This window comes from Megalops cyprinoides, chromosome 17, assembly GCF_013368585.1.
Source record: "Megalops cyprinoides isolate fMegCyp1 chromosome 17, fMegCyp1.pri, whole genome shotgun sequence".
NCBI lineage: Eukaryota > Metazoa > Chordata > Actinopteri > Elopiformes > Megalopidae > Megalops > Megalops cyprinoides.
The window spans coordinates 11,975,354-11,996,766 of record NC_050599.1 but is presented as its reverse complement, the minus strand read 5'-3'; the positions used below and the strand labels follow the sequence as shown (position 1 = coordinate 11,996,766).

The 21,413-nt window shown below is 47.8% G+C and overlaps 1 protein-coding gene across 4 annotated transcripts in view; it reads right to left on the bottom strand.

Moving 5' to 3' along the window:
* sash1a (SAM and SH3 domain containing 1a) overlaps positions 1-21,413 on the bottom strand; it is a 271,804-nt gene that overhangs the window by 6,143 nt on the left and 244,248 nt on the right. For 2 of the 4 annotated variants that reach the window (XM_036549602.1, XM_036549603.1), the window contains exons 9-17: positions 14,407-14,539; positions 13,011-13,918; positions 10,133-10,207; positions 9,389-9,532; positions 7,298-7,430; positions 4,495-4,664; positions 4,058-4,267; positions 2,111-2,261; positions 1,808-1,918 (exon numbers count right to left, since the gene is read on the bottom strand). In XM_036549602.1, coding sequence (XP_036405495.1) covers positions 1,808-1,918; positions 2,111-2,261; positions 4,058-4,267; positions 4,495-4,664; positions 7,298-7,430; positions 9,389-9,532; positions 10,133-10,207; positions 13,011-13,918; positions 14,407-14,539 — 2,035 coding nt within the window. The remainder of the gene's footprint in view (positions 1-1,807; positions 1,919-2,110; positions 2,262-4,057; positions 4,268-4,494; positions 4,665-7,297; positions 7,431-9,388; positions 9,533-10,132; positions 10,208-13,010; positions 13,919-14,406; positions 14,540-21,413) is intronic. The other 2 variants (XM_036549604.1, XM_036549606.1) reach the window with 1 other exon arrangement.

Sequence of the window (21,413 nt, the reverse complement as noted above, 5' to 3'; positions counted from 1 at the left end):
TACACTATGGTCATAATTGACAATAATACAGCAAACCCATTATTTACTTCAAAACATGAACTATAATGACACTTAACACATCAATAGCAAGTTTTGCCTGGAGTGGGTCCATTGTGACCACAAGCTCATTGCAATACCACCCAACAGTCAGTCAGTGAGTAAGTACCATCAAAACACTTATACAGATTCATGTCACTCATCTTTTGCTTGCTTAAATGCATATGATGACACTGTCACGTTTGAAGTTCATGTCACTACGCTGCTTTTTTACACAAATGTGAAAGTGAATAATGCCTTCAATGGAGGGAAGGAGGTCTGACTGGATGGACCATGCATTTCTCATTCAGCCTCGCAAGACATGTCTTCCAAAAGGGGGGTTAATTTATAAACAGCTGAACTGCTGCAGGGCAGACTGAGAGTGAATGTCAGGCCACTGTTAAGATGTTAAATGTTGAAATGAAGAACAGATCATTGTCAGGGGAGACTCTTCACATGCCCTTGCACACTGACAGGAGTGCAAGGTAGATCAGCATCTGAGCTTAGAGGATGTGGGAAGCAAAAGAGATGATTTCTCAGAACAGAAAGAGACACATGAAGACAGTACTGTTTATTCGGATGTAAAAGTACACTCAATGTTAAGCGGAGGATGGCAAGCTGGGAGCAGGGGATGAAGATAGAGGCAGAAATAAAGCAAGCAGGCAGAGTCCAGTAGATCACAGAAGTAGTTTATTCCACAACCCAGTCTCTACTATGACAATTGCACATCTTTCTGAACTGGCTGACACACACCAAGAGAACAGGATGCAAGTCAAATCTTGTCATAATGAGCAATGGAGATTAAAATGACCTAGATGGACACTGAGTTGCATGGATATCCTCTGCTAAAACACATAGCTTAACTGCAGGTAAAAGCAGACACCTTCAAAGGATTTCCAAAGAAAAAGAGTCATGTAGCTACCGTATGGAGTTGACTGTTTGTACAAGTATGGTGGTTAAACATCTTCCACCGAACAGAATAATATATGTATTCATTTTCTTAATATACTATCATTTAAAAATAACTGCATGTTACAAGTCTTTTTTAGGCACATGAGATACTGTGCAACATAGTCACTAGAAAAATAAACACAAAGTAACAGCAATATCTTGCAATGGCATTAAGAGAGAATATACAGGCAAGGCAGGTCTGGCCTAAGAGGGTCCTCCGAAAAGGGGCTAACAACATTTACAAGAGCATTCAACTCGGGCGCTAAATAAAAAAAAGAAAGAAAAAAGCCTAATTTCAAACAAACTTTGAAAGGAGGTTGTTCTGAAATGTCACTGCCAACATTACTGCGGTGACCGCTGTACAGTGGCACACTTTCAGTGCCAAATATTCACCTAAAGCTACGGCAACGTCATGCGCCTGGTTCTACGCCGGGGTGGGTGCGCAGAGAGCTACTCTGGCCTGGAACAGCATTGGGGGGGGGGGGGGGGGGGGCTAACGGAGAGGACGGCGAATGTGTGGGGATGGTGTGTGGACAGTGGGTCCCGGGACAATGTAGTGATGATGGGCGAGAGAGCGGTGGGGTGAGCGAGTCCTCTACACCACTACGCAGAGAAAGACAGAGGGAGGGGGGAGGAGGAGGGGTGAAGCAGGTGAGGGATGGGACAGAGAAATGAGCACCAGCGCGGAGAGCAGAGGCCGGGTCCTGGTCTGTCTGAATGCTGAAGCATGGCAGAAGGGGAGAGCCGGCCCAGAAGACAGGATGGTTTTTTTTTTTTTTGGTTGGAGAGAGGAGTCACAGATGCGGGAGGTTGTCATTACCATTCTCCAGGTTCTCATTGCTCTCATAGCACCCAGAGTCACGCGGTGAATCTCCCACCAGGAGCTTCTCCTGGGAGCCGGAGTGACCGCTGCGCTCTGGGTCACTGCTGCCTGCAGGGCACAGAGAGACTGCGTTAAACACCACCTAATCTGAGTGGTGTGTGTGTGTGTGTGTGTGTGTGTGTGTGTGTATAAAGGCACAGTCTCACTCACTGTCATACTCTTGCAGTTGTGTGTCTGCGTGTGTGTGTGTGTGTGTGTGTGTGTGTGTGTGTGTGTGTATAAAGGCACAGTCTCACTCACTGTCATACTCCTGCAGTAGCTCCACAGCAGTGAGCAGCACTGCTCTGTGCTGGGGGTCTCTGATATTCAGCTCGTCCAGGTCCTCCTCCTCCAACAGCTTGAAGGTGTCCAGGTCCTCATAGCCATTAAACAGGAAGGTGGGCATGTGCTCCTGGACAGAGAGGTGATGGTCAGTGAGAACTTCAGTCTGCTCTGTCTAGAAGGGACAATGTCACGGTCCTCACACACCAGCTATTTCCGCAGAAAGACATTATTTGGGTGTAAACTTAAAATGACTAAGTGATATTGTTATCTTACCCAGGGAGGACACTAAAAATACAGCTGTAGAAGCACAATCTATCCAGCTGATACTTATGTGTGTAATTATTCTGACCAATGCTGCTGATTTTCAAAGCTGTGGGTAAGGATGCTGTGCATTTAAAGACTTGTACCTCTCTCATACTTCTGGTACAATAAATGGAATGCGTGTCACCACAATAACCCATCAATTTACATAATGGCTCTTGCTATTTTAAAGACCATGTCAGAACGAACGCTTATTTCACTTGGGATAACTACATAGAATTAAACAAAGCGTCACGGATTCTAATTTTACTTGGCACCCCGCAGACCTCCCGGAGCAACCACACAAACCTTTTCCTACTGCGTGCCTCTGTCCAGCTTTAAAAATAACATCTGAAGACCGTTCAGCAAAACGGACGACAAGGGGCCGAGAATATGGGAACCAGTTTGCAAAAATCGTGTTCACGTTTGAAAGCTCAGAAGTTAAAAGTAAACTATTTTACCCACAGACCGTGCCATGTTCTCAGTTGACTGTAAAAAGGAAACCACTGCCGACTGTACCCCTGGGTTTCTTACAAGGTACAAGCCAAAAACAGACTGCCAGCCTGTGATCGGCATGCTAGACTTTCCTCATCCCACCAGCCTCTTAAATCAAGCCCTTCTTCCGCTAATTTAAAACAGCAGCAGTTTACTTCCTTATAGTTATGGTATTCTTTGATCATGAAAGACAATGACATGGACATTTTTCTCCCAGCAGTATTGTCACATGTTCTGGTAGATGGGCGTGGAATAAGCAAATGGAGATGACAATCTTACTTGACATGTTCAGACCTACTTATATCAACGATTTGTAGGTCCTGGGAAGGCCTTCAAACTAAAGCACCAGGCAAATGCACTACTCAAGGTGTACTGACTGAGAGCTAAAGAGACCTTTAGTGAAACCACATAAATATACGAGTCTTTTAAATGTGTACAGTCTGACGCAGAGGAGAGATGGGGGCATACACAATTATGCAACATCATTCATCCTTAACAAAGAACTAAGGCACCGTGCTTTCATTTCACTTGTGCAGAATTCATAACAGGAGGTGTGGAAATTTTTTATGATTTGAATGAGTAAAAAATGTCAAATGTCACCCCTCCCAGTCTCCCAGTAGTCCAGAGCAGACATGTAGGCTGTTCCCCCCCCCCAGCTGCAGACTGCAGACTGTTTTATTCTCAGTGCCATAACAGAAATAACCACTTCAAGTGATGAAACAACCTTGAAATGAATTCCAAATTACAACATTTACCAGCTGAGGCATTCATTAAGTCATACTGACCATAAACACTCAACCTGTACTTTGTCTCCTTGCGAAAAGCAAACCACCACTGCACTGGTGCAGGTGAGTGTTGCTGAGGGGGAGGAGTTTAAACTGATAAGCAAGTTTGATCTAATGTTGTGTGAGAGGGCAGAGACAACAGAATGGATCCTGTAGTGATGACTGTGAATACGAAGGCAGGGGATGGCTCTGCATATTATGCATATAAGGAGAGCCCATACAGCACTTGTGGGGGGAGCCTGACCCGATGAATATGACTCTGTGGGAGGAGCTTGTGCTGATGAAAGTGACTCTGTGGGAGGAGCTTGTGCTGAAACAGATCTACAGTTTCCAAGGCTCTCACCTTGAGGTTGATGCGCTCCAGCAGCTCCTCCACAGAGGTGGGCTTGGGCGGCCGGCCTTTCCTCCTCCTCCTCACGGGTCGCTTGGGCTTCTCCTCCTCCTCGCTCAGCACGTCCACGTAGATGAACTTAAAGGTGCCCACCTTGTTATTCAGCAGGCCCATCCAGGTGCCCATCGGGGGCTTACTGATGATGTCAATGACGTCGCCTCGCTGTGACAGGAAGACAGAAATGCTCACCACTGCAGCTGAGCTGACCGCTCAGGCACTGTGTGTATGTGTGTGTGTTATGTATGTACGTATGCATGTATGTTTGTGAGTGTCTGTGTGGGTGTGCATGTGTTCATGTGTGTGTTTTGAGTGAGTGAGACTGCCTGCACACGTGCGTATTTGAATTGGAATGTGAGCATGAATGTGCTGGGGTGTCTGCAGTGAGGTACCTTGAGTTTGAGGGAGTCTGTGTCGTAGGGGCTGGGGGTGAAGTCGGTGTGCACTCTGGCACGCCCGCAGAAGGGCCCCCTGTAAGGCGGCTCCTCGTCGTCCCCGTCCTCGGACTTCACGCTCTCCCGGTTACTTGCCGAGGAGTCTGTGGTGCTGACCGTCTGACCGCCTGGAACAGACAGAGCCACAGACACACAGTCACCCTCCACAGTCCTGCACTCTCAGTACTGCACAACAGGAGAATCAGCTGCAATCCTTCCTCTGAGGTCCTTCATAAACACACAGCAGCACAAGCAAACCATCATCTTCAGAAATCCATCATAAACATGAAGAGCCGTAGACACAAAGTATAACTGCAGGCACAAAAAAATGAATAAAAAATAACCTCATTTCCAGGGTACAGTTTCACGGAATTGTATCTTTGATGGCGTTCAAAAAAATTACAGGTTGGACTGGACAAAAGTTATTATATATGCAATTTAATGAATAAGCAACTTCAAAAGCAACCGCCCCTACAAAAACATTCAAATTAGAGGACACCTCAGAAAGTTTTACTGCTGCTGAATACTGCAGGACAAAGCAGTCTGAGTTCTATCAGTCAGCAGATGGTTTCGCGTCCCGAGACGACACATGGCTTCTCAAGCAGTGATGATTAGTGTGAGAAACAGAAAAAAATAGACCCTGTGAAATCATTCTCATGTGTGTATCTTGCAGTGCTTGGTTTTTATTCCACACAATTAAAGGAGGAGAAATTCAAAAGGATTCAAAGGAAAATGGAATGCTTCAATCTGCACATGCCTTTTGTTGCCTGACTACAATGTAAATACTTTGTGGTTAGAAAAAAACTTCCTTTTGAAAAGCAGGTCTGCTTTGATCTTTGCCAATAATCAAAAACCTTGGCTTTTGTCCTCCGTCAAAAACTGGGAACCTCTGTAACTTTGAAATGTGTTGCGTTGGTACAAGGAAGGATTTTAGGATGGTCAGAATTAGGTAACCACTTTTTATAAACTACGCAAAAAAACTCAGAGGTTCTGAAACGGAAAATTCCACTTTCGATTCACAAAATGACATACTTCGGCTTACCATGATTACCATATAATCTGTTACTTTGAAGCTTCCATGAATCCTGTGAGATTCTGTGAGAAGGCCGACTGCAGTACAGCCAGTTCTAAAATGGCTACACGAATTTACCTGTCTGATGTCTGAAAACAGCTGATCTGGGAACAGAGATCAGAAATGTTCCTGCAGAGCCATTTTCAGTGTAGTGTTCATGTGTATTTTACGGAAACACTTGTAAAAGGTCTGTGGCGTGAATAAACTGCATGAGATCCAACAAGCCAAGGCTGACTACATTTTACTCTGATAGACAACACTGGGGCTGACACACTTGTGTTTTTCCTAAGCCACAATGAGTGCAGATGAAGAACAGAACACAACCTGGTTGTGGGAAAGAGCACCCCCTGGTGGTACGATTTGAAAGCATAAGCTAAAATACTGTAAGTTGCAGTGGTGATTAGCACACTGTGTGGGTGAGCAGACTCAAATGCTCCTCTGATATAATAAGAGCACTTCACTTAAACACCAGATGGGGTAACAGCTAGCAAAGCAGTCACAATTCTTGATCAGAACGTGTTCAGTTCTTGTTTAACACCAGTTCCTTGACTTTTAAATAACCACAGCAGGTGGGCAGAGATATCCTACAATGTGTGCTAAAACGGGTATTCCAGGATGCATTTCATAAAGTGACTGATAAATAAATGGCACTCATTTTTAAGATTCTGAAATGCTTGCATTGGAAGACTGTACTTTTAAAACTACAAATATCACCTTGGTGGGCCCCGACCTACCCCCATATGGTACTTCACCCCTCTTTTCAGTAGTACATCGCTCCTGTGATGCACACTCTCGGGTTAAAGGTCCACTAGCCCCTTTGTCTGCTACAGACTGCAGATCCTGAAACCACTTCTTACATCACCAAAGCCCAGCAGACAGGCGTCTCCTCTCATCTGACATACAGACCTACTGGTGACGGAGACCAAACTGCTTATGCTTCTCGTGGGTGTAATTTTATTACAAAAGGGGGAGAGGCCTACAGAGACTTCCTACAACAGTCTCCCAATGGTAGGAGGACACAAATGAAATGAAACGGCTAATAAATTACCCCAGCCCACAGGTTTTGGGTGAGCTCAGGAGCACTGACAGCCGTTAACCTCGTCTGTCTGTGTGCGTATATATAAAGAGAGCGAGCCTAGTGTGGTCTTGTGTTTCCTCTGGCGGCTCTCACGGTTGTGGGGGAGTAAGTGAAACCAGATGAGCCCCATCCCTTGATCATTACGCACACACACACATACACACACACACACACACACACACACACGCACCCACACACACTCCAGAGGTCTGACTGATCACTGATCAGGTGGCCGCAGAGAGACATGAACACATTGGTGGAGCTCAGCCAGACAGACTGACATACTCATGCACACATATACTCACAGACACACACATACATACTGATGATGCAAACAGATAAACCTGATAGACAGATGTTCACATACACACAGACAGATAGAGATAGAGGTCTGACATCTCAAGTAACCACAGACACATACACAAATTCACTTGCATGTAGACACATATATAGTCTACATGAGACATGGATGCAAGCACGTACACAGAGACATTTGCACATCTCTGACCTGATAAGTAACCACATACAGACACACAGACATGCACGCCTACACAGAGACACAAAGCACTGACCCCCCAGGTAAGCCCACAAAGGCAGAGACAGACACTTACTCATGGAGCTCTGACCGCTCAGGGAACTCCTCAGGCTCTCCACAGACCCTCCTGCCTTCAGTTTTGGTTTCTCCAGGGAGTCTGTGTCAGGCTGGGGAGACTGGGGTGAGCTGGGCGTCCCATCAGGGCTCGACTGCAACCAACCAGGAGAGACAGAGTTAACAGCCTGCACTGCACTACGGTTCTATTACATTCTCTAAAACGACGTCTCTAACAGATGACACGTTCAAGTTCATTTGGCTCCATTCCATGAAAGAGAAAGCTGCAAGGAAAATGGATTTGATCTCCGACTTAAATACCCACAAAGCTGCCAGCAGGGGGCACTATATAACAATGATTGCCAAAGGCAGAAGCCATGATTATGGGACCCTCAAGAGCGGGGTAGAATAATCACTCAGGTTTCTTTGTCTTTCTGACACTTTGAGATAAAAATAGGGATACAGCAATGTCTTACAGAGTTTCCATGACATGCATGCACATTATAGCATAATGGTAAAGCATAAAAATCTATTCTTATTCAGCAGTAACAGACCACAAGAACAACAGTACAGGCAATGAAGTCCGGAAAAAAGAGGCTGGCTACTCAATGCAAAGAATTCAAAATCTGAACTGAAGTTTGCGCAAGTGCATGAAAATGTAAGTTTTGTACATGACTTTGCTATTATATGTGTAGGCATTCTATTACACACATTGTAAACATTTATAGTACATTGACAGTACATTAAACTCAACAGTATTCCTGTATTTTGAATTTCAAAGACCACTTATCATCTGCTCTTTTCATGTATATTGTGCATAATATGGATTTTTTGGTTGCAGTTTATGTTGACTTACATATTGCAGTTTTTATTCTCATTCTCCTGAACACTTTTATTGACAGCTTTATTAAGTAGTCTACGTTATTTCTACACGTATACATATACATATTTGCCAATTTGCTAAACCTTGCCATCTGTGGCACAATCTTTGGGCCAATTTTTCAGAGCTGCATTATGGAAATCTTCCCAGAAAGGGAAGCTGAATCGCAGGCTAGATTAAACAGGAGAGGGGGGTTCCTTGTATGGAGACAGAAGTGTTAATGGTCCCCATCGCACTGTCACACGCAGGCAGCGAAAGGCATCTGTTTCTGTTCAGCCTGTGAGGCAATCGCATCCCCGCACGATGAGGTCAGGGGAAGAGAGCAACGCCGAGACCCGACTGCGGACAAACCGTGAGAAAAGCAGCCCGCTTGTGTTGCGCATACATCTGCGGTCGCCAAGCGCCACAAATCTTAAAGCGACGGACACGGGCATGGCTTGCCTGCTCAAATGAACAAAGCTACGGAGGGAGAAAAGAGCACTTCAAAATCAGGAGACCGCACGGGGAGTGACAGTCTCAGTTGCCTCGTTTCAGTCTGACTGGAGTGCTTATTCTGTAACCAGTGAGCAGGCCTGCCTGCTTTTACATAGACCACTGCCTTATGGGAGACAGCACTGCCCTCAGATGAGTGGGTAAGGGAGAGCGAGATCACTGCGATGAGGGAGGTGCAGGGTGGGGATGACATGATGTACAAATTGGCAGGTCTTGCTGTAGAGTACAGAGTGTGAAGATGACATACGGCACACACAATCAGTCACCGCTACAGAATGCAAAGTGTGGGGATGTGGAATTCACCACCAGACAGTGCTGTGCAGTGCAGAACAGGGGAAGGATCCAATGTCAGCAATAGCCATAGGTTCCTGCCTGGGAGATGAGATGTACGCTTTACCGTTAGACATTCCTGCAGAGCACAGATTGGGAGATGAATTCACCACCAGACACCGCTTACAGTTCAGAATGGGGAATAATCCACTGTCAGGCACAGCCATAGATTCCTGACTGGGGGGGGGGGGATGATTGTGCATTTTACTGTCAGACATTGTTGCGGAGTGCAGAATGGAGGACAAACTCACCGCCAGGCACAGCTAGTCGTAAATCGACAGGGGGATGAGACGTGGAATTGACAGTCGCACACTGCTGTAGAATGTAGGCTGGGAGATGAATTCACTATAGGCATTGCCATGGGGAGTGAGGCTGTGAGTCTGTAAGGACCGGCTAATGACGGACACTGACCTGTTCGGACAGGGAGGTGCTGTACTTCTTGGACATGCGTTTCCTCATCGTTTCCTTCACAGACTTCACTTTCTTGCCCAGAGAGATTCGAGAGGTTGTGGGGGACTTCACCACTTCTCTGTAAATGGCCTCTTGTTCTTTGCTCTGAAGCAAATTGTGAATGACATGTTAATTGGCGAGTCAATCAGAAAGCTAAACAATACCACATTTTTGATGTTGGCAAACTGTTTTACACTTTTGCTGGCACATATAAGTATGTGTATGTTACATATCGAATACAGACAAATCAAATCATTCAATGGACATAAAATCAAACAATAATCAGTAGGTGATTATTATCAACAATGTCTTTCGACGTAATTATAGCATTCTACGAAATCAGCCTGTCCTCATACACAAAGTAAGATTTATGGTCCAAAGAAATGAATAAAAATGCACAAAACAAGTCAGAATATTGCAGATATGCAGTACTGTCCCCTCTCAGGCGATATGGATACAGTGCAACCCATGAAGGGAAAATATTGCACATATTAATCACTTATTCATTGCATTACTGCACAAGTCTTCATTATTGGTACCGTGTGTGTGATTTTGTACATGATTTGTACATTTCCTCATGGATGCCAAGGGTCTCTGGTAACTGAAAAAACCTCACCAGTTCTATAGTATTATAGCAGCAAATGCATGCTTTATCACCCGACTCCCGCAATGCCCAAGTACACACAACCCTGCCCCTTTACTTACAGAAGGATCACTGCTGGGGTTGACAACATGGAGTGACCGATTGGACAGGTCAAACCCTCCAAAACTGCAGGTTCTCTGAGGAAGAAAGAGTAAGAGAGAATGAATTATGAATTATGAAATACAAATATGAAATATGAAATATGAAACCCCCTCAGAGCCAGACAACGATGATTCATGCTGGGTGTCAAGATGGAAGCTTGTTGGTTCATGGCTGTATGGTTTGCTCTGTTTAAAACCCATCTTCATCCAAGAGTGTCCTCCCGAATAGATCTGAGGATCTGAGGACTGAACACTCGTCCATGTAGAATTGAACATGCTACCTCAGTACAGCAGTGTCACATAGTTGTAAGGAGCAGGGCTCCTAACCCCCAGCATTGCAGTTTTGATTCCCAAGTTGGGCTCTGCTTTTGTATCCTTGTATCCAAGGTGTTAGACACGAATCGCTTCATTAAGCCATTTAAATCACTCCGCATAAGAGTGTCTGCTAAGCAAGTGTAACGCACTTTGCATAATTACCAGACAATAATCCAACCAAGGAAAGTATTCATTTGGAAACACAAAACATTTATCAATATGCCTCAGACCTCTCGGGTAGAAGGTAGATACTGGAGGCAGAATTCATGAAAATGCCACCTACTTCCCTCATCCTTGATAACTCCAGTCAAACACTTCATTTGTGATTATTTTTCAAATACTTGTGCATCCTGTTCCAATAACATATAATTGTTTCAAAGTTATTGTGACATGTGTACATATTAAATAACTATGAGGTGAAGTAGTCGTCATTTTTCAGAGCACAACCTGAGATGCCCTTGAACAGCCAGAGAGGTCCGCCCTTTCCACCTGGACCTGCTGTCAGGGAAGGCTTTGTTAAGGGGCCATAATCTCTCCTTGAAATTTGGTTTGGGAAGAAAGGAGTCACTGGAGATGAAGGATTTACAGCTCACAAGGAAAGTGAGCGGAACAGAGATGGCTTTGACCTCTGGGGCAGCGGAAAAAGTTCTCCTCTCTGCGGGCAGACAGCTGACATCAGGCATTAGAGGAACGGATCTGTTCTCCTGAGCTGAGAGCGCACTGCGCTCTGTGACGCAAGCTAATTCTTCTATTTTTAAATGCCGGCTTTTTCTTTAAACGAAAAGACGATGTGAACTCAGCGCTCGGTCTGAAATGTTGAACAAAATGAGACCCCCCCCGCCCAAGCGTTGCTCTGTTTTCAGACCCTACGCTTCTCCAAGTTTATAGACATTTTTTTTCCTCCTTCAAATGTCACTAAACGTCTACTCATTTCTGGATGAATGAGTGTGAATATTAGCTCTACAGGTCAGAGTCCGCAGTCCAATTCTCTGTTTGCTTGAGGCTCCCCTGGAGATGCAGCATGGGGAGCAAAGAAGCACAATGTTGTTTATACCCCTCCCAAAAAAAATCTGTAGATGGAGAGATGCTTGATATTCAATGGAATGGTCATGCAGGCGGAAGACATTTCCCATGGAACAGGAAAGGAAATCCCATTACATCAATTACCATGCCATTCGGTTCACAGAGGCAGAAAAAGAAGAACCAAAAACAATAAAATGAATGAATAAAAACCATGGATGGTGACCACTTCCACTGTATACAAAACAATGGGCACTTCAGTCTCTTCAAGGCTGCAGAATAAGACACTCTAGTTAGTTCTTCCTGCCGCTATCTGTATGGTTAAAACACACAGGATAGGATGTGGTGAGTTTCTATTGCTAGTCCTTATTCTACTGTAAGTCTCACTAATTACAGTATGTACCCGCAATGGATGCAAAATTCTGTTACGGTTGATACAGCACTGAAGGTAATCAGTCAATGCAAGCTAGCATTAGCAGTAGCTGGCTTCATTTAAACAATAGCCCGTCTGTTGTATTTTTGTATCAAAGTGACTAAATGACAAGTCACCGTATAACTTACAATGGAAGAAAAGCAGCCTTAGCCTTTGAGCACGAGAAAGGTATATGGTTTTGTTCCACCCCACTAATTACCTGCCTGGAAATATGGATGGGCTGAATTAGCACAGCAGGTGTCTGCGTGGTCATGGTATTTGGCATCTTTCTGTTCAGAAATATAGGAAATATTCATGAGGCCATATAGGAACAGGGTTACCTATTCCTGATCTACAAAATACTCTTCCATAAGGTATGTGTATTTCTGAAGTAAATCTTTCCTTTTTCTGCTCTAGTAACATTGTGTTTAACACACTGCCAGGGCTACTACACTAAATGAAACTGAATCATGAGTTGTTATGGTATGGGGGTGTAGTTATACCGACCCCCCCCCCCCCACAACTGTTCAAGCTACAGTCATGACTCCAAGGGCCTCTCTCACTGAGCTGGAAAAGTAATCACTCAATCTCTCCTGCTGAACCACAAGACAGTCCACCAATTGGCCAGGAAAAGAACTGCCGGAAAAATCTCTCATCTGGCCAAACAATCTCGACCTCTCGCCTCACTCCCCATCACACACATGCCCTGCCACTCGGCTGGATCTGACTCAGGCTCGAGGGCAGGGACCAGGTGAACCATTTTCAAAATGACAGTCACAAAAACCCCTTTCATGGACAAACTGTTGAATCAACGAAACTTGTTTATAAATAACATGTAAATTATCTTAACGATACCAACAACTGCCACATTCAAAAAAAATATGACCGTGTCATATTGCTGAACTTCCTGTTACCCTGAACACGTCTCCCTTATTGGAAGGAGAAGCATAAACAAAACTTAAACAACAGTGTGGTATTAGCACTGAGGCCATGAGAGTCAGCTCCCTGTCTGAGGACTATTCTGCAGCCTTGTGAGACCCGAAAAGCTCCACCAGAGGGGCGGCGCGGACGGCGCCCTCCTCTCAGACTCACAGACTTCTGCTGAATGCGCAAGAGAACCCTTTTGGTACAGCGGTCCACGCTGGCGGCCCACTTCCTGTCAGCCTCGCCCTCTTCCTCCAGCAGGCAGCGGCGCAGGTCCTGCCGCTCCGCCTTGCTCAGGGTCCGCTCCGCCACCGGTCGCACCAGCTGGGACCAGTTCAAGTGGCCGTACAGGCTGCGCTCCACCACGTAGGTGATGTTGAACTCGCTGACCGCCGTCCTGCCCCGAAGCTTCCGGGCTGGGAATGCCCAGCCCCCGCCGGCGCCGGCCTTGGCCTTGTCCCGCAGCAGCTGCAGGTCGCAGTGTGCCGGTGAGGACGGCCCACTGGGCGCCTTGGCGCGGGCCCGCTGGTACATTAAGTGCTTGGTGGAGTAAGCGTAGTTGGGGTCGGGCCTCTTGGGCCGCGAGGGCCTTTTGGGGCTCTGGACGTCCTCCAGAGACACCAGGAGGTGCGGGCGGGGCCGGGTGAGCCCGTAGAAGCCGTACACGCTCTCGTTACTTACCCCGTGGCTCAGCGAGTTCAAGGCCTTGCGCATCTCGCCGTCCGTCATGGAGCGCGACACCTTGGCGTCCTCCTCCCCGCAGCCCTCCGCCTCAGAGAAGGAGGAGCCGCTGCCTCCGACTCCCAGCCCGCCGCCGGGCTTCTTGACCGGGCGGATGAGGCCGTGGCTGCTGCCGGACTTGCCGAAGGTCTTGACCAGCTTGTGGCCCGACCAGGTGTCCAGGCTGCTGGAGGAAGGGGAGGTGGTCAGGCTCTCGGAGTCGCCGTCCAGGGAGAGCTGCTCCTGGAGCAGGGAGGAGAGGGAGTCATCCTGCGGGATGGGGGGCTTCTTCTGCACCCCCGTGTACAAGGCGGTGTTGTCCTCACACGTGGGGGAAGGCTCGAAACTCAGAGACTCTGTGGGGACAAGAAAGGAGACAGCCATCTTGGTGACTTGCGTCAATGACCCATGAGGACTTCATGGGAATTTCAAGCTGAGAGAAAATACAATCCTCAGTCAAGTTTGAAAAACAGAGGGCTGAGATGAAGAAACCCAGCTGACGTTCCCACCCTTACTCCAGCAGAATGAAGCGGATTTTTTCAGTCGGATTGATGATGATATGGCTGGGAACCAATCTGGGGACTAAGCCTATTCTAGAGACAAGCACCTCGGTGACTTGGGGCCCATCTTATTTGAACTTGAACTAAAATCAGCTATGAAATTTATGGTTGTAGTCATCAGTCTAGTTTCGTTTGGAAGTGACTACATGGACTGTGACTTTCCAAAAATGTATCACTTGAAGGAAACATGAGGATGCAGCATGACCTTGTTGACAGCCCAGTGCCTCTCAAAACATACAGCCTTTCTTGGATGTATTTTTTTAGCTTGAGCGTACTGTCAATACCTTCTGAGCCCGGCTTCTTCCCCTCCTCCACTTTAATCAGCTTCTTCCTGACGCGCCGGGTAGAGTTCACCAGCTTGTGAAGGCGCTTGAACTTCACAGAGTCCTCCAGCTCATCATCTGACTGCTCCCTCGACTGGAAAATAGAGGGGAGACGGCATGAGGAGGCGCCTGGGGAGGGGGGGGGGGGGGGGGGGGGGGGGTGGGGGAGGGGTTGAAGGGTATGGGGGATATGCAGCAGGAGGGGAGGCTGGGCCTGAATGTTCCCAACATTGGCTGATGAAATCCAGGCGAAACACTGTCAACCTAAAGCATTCTGTTTATGTGCAGGGAAAGTGTGAGAGACTGGAAACAGGCCCAGCTGGCCAACGTAAAGGGACTTCCGACTCACACTGCTTGTCTTTTGACTGCTATTTACCATAATAGAAGACAGAGTTATGGAATGTGAAGGGTATGAATTTCTGTAAAAAGGACAAACTCCCACTTAGGCTCATTTTGCCCTAAGCGATAGTTTATATTTTTATGCAACCTTGGGAAAATGAACAGTTCTACAGACGACTTACATAATTCAATACAATTTAATACCCATATCTAACAGGGATTGAACCAAGTTTGCATGGACTTCATTTTTCAAACAAGATTAAAACTACATGCCCTTAGGAGAGCGTTTCATCATATAAATACACCAAGAGGTGCAAGCTCCCATTTCACAGCCTTCACAAAGGAAAACCCAGAGAATGACTGAGTTCATATGACAGAAACTGGAATGACGGCAGTCTCCTTTAAACGGCTTTTTTGACTGGCCCTGCTGCCTTTACATAACACGTGAGTCCTTCAAGACTGAGAAAAACAAAATCGTTTGTGGTTTCTTTTTACAGCGGAGCAGTTAATGTTTTTTTATGCTATGATGAAGAGCGTTTTTACAGACCTGAACCACACAGCGTTGTACAGTAGTGTGCTTACAGTAGTGGATGTAAGTAGTGGGAGGCTGAAAATTAGTGCACCAAAATGATTAGTGGTACAAGCGCATGAGGGGATGGGAGATGGAAGTTTGTTTCGCAACACATGGTGGTGTTAACATGATTAAAATGACTTTGATACACTGACAAAAAACAATTACGAGATTAGATCACCACATTTTTTAACTCCAGAGTGACTATGAGGCAAATGCAAATCATATTTGATATGGTTACATTTTCTTTTTTCTTCTTAGCACATACTTCCTCACATACATAGTATGTGAGCACAGCATTTTGAACCCCTTCCTCTGTTTTTTCTCCAGAGGATGGAGCTGCTATGTCCTAATGCCCAGAGAGAGATGTATTATATAGCTGGGTGGAGAAGTGCATGAGAAACTGCACCCACCCAGACTGCCACAGATAAGCTCCAATTTGTTGACAGTGGACACGGAGTGCTGATGAAGTCAATAACAGATGCATCATTAGCTCAAGGTCTTGGAACAAAACACACAAACCCACACTGACAATTTACATTCACAGGACCCATATGGGCTAATCTCAAATTATTTTGGCAAAGGTTTCAGTAATTTTGTGGCAAATGCCTCAGTATATTTTTTGCTGGTTTCCAGAGCAACATTACATCACACTACAGACAGCTGGCTCCTCTGTTGCAGACATGGCTGATTCTCCTATGAGCACAGAGGGCCTCGGTCCAGTTAAAGGCACAACGATCGTTTTTCTAAAACAGAAGAGACATGGAATCACGGAGATTTACCTTATCTCACAGACAGAAGTGCATCTGCTTAGGATGAAATATGAAAACTGAACAGGACGCTCTGAAACTGGTGAACAAACATCGGATATGCAAGCAAAACACTAAAGATTTCCAAAGGCGATGCGGAGCCAAGGAACACAAGGCCAGACCCTGAGGCATCTGTACGAGGATGCTAGTGTTTTCAACCTGTCATCGAAATGGCCCAGAAACAGGCAGTAACACCCCCTCCACACACAGACTATGCCAAAGGGAAGGAGCTGTTTGGCGTCATGAACAAACTGGACCTTTTTCAGCACGCCCACTAGGCAAGTGTTCATAGATCTGATCTGGGCCTTCTTTGTTTTCCTCCAGTTAAACTCATCCAATGAAATCTGGTCTAATAAGAGAGCCCAGTGTAGTTCCTGGTCTGCTTTTATGAAAGACATGGGAAACGTTAGAAGGCAGGTCAGGCTTGGACTGGGAGACTAGCAGTCCCGGTATAGCTGGAGACAGATCTCGTCCGAGGCAACTTCGCCACCAGCGTTCGTCAGCATTAACGGACCCGATGTGTTCATCCACCTGGAAGAGAACACAATGCCTCACCACTGTTCCCAATGTCACACTGCCCCGCGAAATTAGAAGCCGTTACAGAAATAAAGCTTCTTTCAGGAGGACGACATCGGCGCGGCACGACACCCCCCCGAGGGAGAGAGTTCAGCTTTTGTTAGTTTACAGCTCAGAACACTGTGGCCTCGTTCATATCTTGCGAGTCATGCGAGAGCACGCTGCCCTACACACGCTGCATCACTGAGTGTCGACCGCATGCTGCAAGTAAGGCTCTTCTGATACAGTAAGCCTGGACCAAGGCGATGGGGGAATGCCAGAACGGAGGTTAGACTATAAAAATAATGGTCCGGTCTTCACTGCGGTCGAGACACTGCGGTCAAGACGCGGTCTCGCGAAGACACAGAGATAAGCAGCGCCAATGCTGCGTTACATGGAAACCAAGAGCCCACACATGAGAGGAACCGAAAGAAAAAAAACTCCTCTCTGCTCTCCATTGGTTTTATTCTGATGTTGAATGAGCTCGTATGCTAATATCAGGTCCCTTGACGAACGTGTTCTGTGGGTTAAACAGCTGGAGAAACTGAAAGGGTACATGCAGCAGGTGATCCCCCTGAGACTGGATCTCTGGGCCAGTACTCAGCCTGTGCCATTACACACAGGGTACTGACTTGCACCTGTAATGTACTATGTGAGAGATGCTGTTTTGCGCCTGAGCCACAGCACCGCTCTGACGCGCTGTAAATAATCCACCCACAAGCCCCTCTCTGGCTTCCCATCAGCACCCTCTTCCTCCGCACCCACAGCGGTTTGTGTTCAGCTCTCGTGTTTCTGTCAACAGGCGAGCCAGAGGAGTCGAATTCTACGTGCTCATTTTATTTTCGACAATCGTTCAGTTTATAAACTGCAAGTTCCCCCCTTTCCCCCTGCCCCCGTCCCTCCTCTCACTCACACACACACACACACACACACACACACACACACACACACACACACACACACACACACACACACACACACACTCCACAGGTCTGGCAAAAACAGCGCACTCTTACTTTCCACTACTTTAGGAGTCAGCGATTCCAGCGAAAAATACCTTCAAACCCTTAATAACACGTCAGTGAATCGGAGTCGTCGGGCAGACGTGGAGATATATTGCAATCCGCTGCAGTTTTAATCAGGTCTGACCCTTCTGAATACACAGATACAGTTTCAGAAATGCTGGTTATTGCAGAGTAAGACTTTCACTGGCGCCGTGGGCAGAGGACTCTCAAAGAGCCAGACAGATACAGAGAACTCGTTCAGTTTGGGGGAAAGCGGACGAAGATGAAAACAACATGAACAACACGGGCAAATGAGTGAATACTTCATTTTTCTGTTTTTCGCACAGAGAGGCAAAAAACAGAAAAGGCTGATGAAAGATAGTTTGTTCTCAACACGGAAAAAAAAAGTCACTGGAGATCTGGGGTTACTTCTGGTCTAAGCAGGGAACAAAAGTGAAAGCTGAATGCTAATACGACCGACCACAGCACAAACATACTGCAATGCGGTACGACACATTAATAGTCATGGTGTAGGCTGAGCGCCTGACGTGCGAAAAGCTTGCCTCACTGTTCATCCACCACAATGAAGCACAATGGGGTCGAGAGCCTGCTTGCATTAAAGACTCCATTGACTCCCACTTCTCACATCAACGCTAGCGCATGACACAAAATGGTCGTGCGCACACCGTCCTGCCCGCTGTAAAACTTGCAAACAGGACGCCCTGGCGAAAAGCCGAACGTCGCGCCCACCGGAGCGGGCACGCCGGCAAGGATGCGCAATCTGCAAGACAAGCAGGACCGATGCAGATTTCAGCATTTGCGCATTCACACTGAAATGACCACAAGTCCCACACAAAGTGCACACTGTGGCCTGTCACCACAGTAAACAGAAAGTAGTTAAGGGAGATCACTTACTCACCAATCTAGGAACTTGGTCTCACCTCCGAAACGAGAGTGCATGTCTCTCACAGTGGCACGGTCAGAGCACCTTTCTCCATCAAAGTGCACACTTTAAACAGATTAGCTCCACGGGGTGTGTGCATCCCGATCACAGAGAGACCGCACGCAGTGGGGACCGGCCTCGGGGACTGGGGTTTGGCCCACAGGCGTGCCACGCCGCTAGGAATAGCACGGCCGAGTGCGACGGAGACGGCAGCCCTCTGTTCGCCGGGCAGAGAAAAGGAGTGTTGTCCGCCCCAAACAATCCCCGTTTTCACTGACGACGGGGGCCATCTGACCTCCCCTTGGCCTCCATATCCTTAATTACCGTCTGAGGAATTCTGCGCTTGGGAGAAGAAAGGCAGCGGAGTCTCCGCTCCGGCCAAAGAAGAGGGCTGACCCTGGAACACCGAGGCCGAGGCTGACATGGCTGCGCGGCTCCACTAACGCTCACAAATCAGTTAACTATTGGGAGGCTGGGAGTGACCTAATTCCATTTCAATCACCCCCCCCCCCACCTCACCCCACCCCACCCCAAAAGGCCCCGGGACATGCAAGATGTTTCCAAAGCACAGTCCATTTTTAAACCGCGTGTAATTAGGGGGGCCGGCGTTCTGCAAAAACCCCCGACGTCTCTGCGGAGTTCCGGCCTGGTCAAAGCGAGAGGGTCTTTGTCTCCACGTTTCCCTCCGCTCTCTGGGAGAGGCTCTGAAGACAGGGCGAGTGTTCTGAAGCACAATGGAGATCCAGTCATTCGCCTGCTCTATCCATCCATCTCCCTGGACAGGAAACTGTCACACATCTCTCTTTTCACCACAGGGCTGACACAGTGGAACAGCTGCACAGTGTAAATGGGTTTAGGGAGCTGTTTGCAAGCAGAGAGCCCCAGAAGAGCAATTAAGCAGCCATGCACCACATCTAGGCTGATGATCTGTTGTTGAAGTTGGCTGAGAACAAACCAGCTCTCTGACTCACCAACTAAGGACAAACGTCCAAGCCCCTCCAAAAATGGGGACACTTTTTTTTTTACCACTGTAAAGGCAATGCCTTTGAGAAAAACATTCACTTCAGAGTTTTAATAATAAGCACGTTAGGGAGACTGGGCATTTGGTGTTGGTTTGAGCGGTTGCCGGTATTTGAACATTTCCATGGCAACAGATGTGCTTAGAAATGTTTAGTCACGCATTTCCCTTGCTGTCTGAAACTCTCCCTCTACTGCAGCCATGTTCCTCTCACTCTGAATGGGATTTTCCCATCAGGCCCTCTCTGTGTGGACAACATGTGTGAGAAAGCAGAACTATGCGGACCTGGCACTCACCAGGACCCATCTGGCTGCGGTTAGACGTTGCCAGGGCGACCTACATCTGTCAGATGCACAACCCTGCCTTTAATCTCAGGGCGTCCCCACGACCCGACCCAGGGCCCGTCGGCCCTGGCCCCCCGAAAGCAGCGCTGCTCCCCTCAGCCTCCCAGAGCGGCTCCCAACGTAATCAATTGGCCTTCGTCTCCTCCCACGAGGGCTCCATCTCCGGCCAGCTCCTCGGACAGGCTGATCCCAGGTCAGCGTCCGGAGCGGACGTGCCGAACAGCATCAGAGCTCGGTTGTCAGGGGGTCACCTCTCTGGTGACACCAGCTGCTCGTGATGATCATGTAACGAAGCGAAGACGTTTGGAATGAACTGCATGAAGACAGGAGTCACTGCATCTCCAGGGACTGGGGATCTCAGTTCCATTTCAGGCTTATGTGTTAGCAGCACTGCTTAGCATACAGCCATGGGAAACACTAAGTATTACATTTTTTGCATTATTCCCACCAGAGTACACACCCCTATTTAACTGTCTACCACATAAGGGACATACATACATTTTGATGTAACAATGGGAGCTCTGTCTGGCCTGGGATAGACACAATGCCTGAAATGGAGAGGTGTGTCAGAACGCCCTCTGCACCATTACAGTTCGGCTTCTTCAGTATCAGAGACAGAGAACGGGTACCGCTTCTAAACACTGCACCCCTCCTTCGCTAGGCATGAACCACAGACAAGGGGTACTGCTCTGAAAGTCTTTGTCTTGGTTCTTCTGAGGATAGAATCATTGTAAGATCCACAATCCCACTGAGGTGGTTAACGGTATGTCTGCACCAGTGAGAGAGGGGAGGGAGTGAGATGGAAAGCAGGCATGTCTGCGGGCTGTGAGGAGCTGTGAGGAGCTGTGAGGAGCTGTGAGGAGCTGTGAGGAGCCGGCTCGCTGCTGAATCCAGGAGGCCTGCCTGCTCCGGCCCCACTCCAGCGAGACGCCATGAGAGTCCGGGTTTACGTCACCACCGGAGGGGCCAGCTCACAGCCCGCGCCCCCACCCTGGAAAAATCTGCCTCAGCCCAGACTGCAGCTGATGCTCGGCGACGAAACGCGGCCTGCAAATGAGCGGTTCGGGGCTTAATCTTGGCAAACGGCGCTAATTACGACCTGTGTGACACAATTACGCTGACGAGGGCCGGGGCCGCCCGTACCTGTCAGGGTGCTGTGGGAATGACGCGGACGGGGGAGCGTGGCTGGAAACCGAGCGGGTGACAGGCCGCGGCGTAACCGCGAGCGACCCCCAGGCAGAGGGAGAACTCAGTGACACCGCCGTCAGAGCAGACCATGGCGCCCGCGTACACCGCTGGTCCTCCGGCGTGAACTCCATCCCCCCGCGGTAACAGGGGCGGGTTTGGGACAGCGGGGGTGCCTCCTCCCTCCCTGTCCCAGCAGC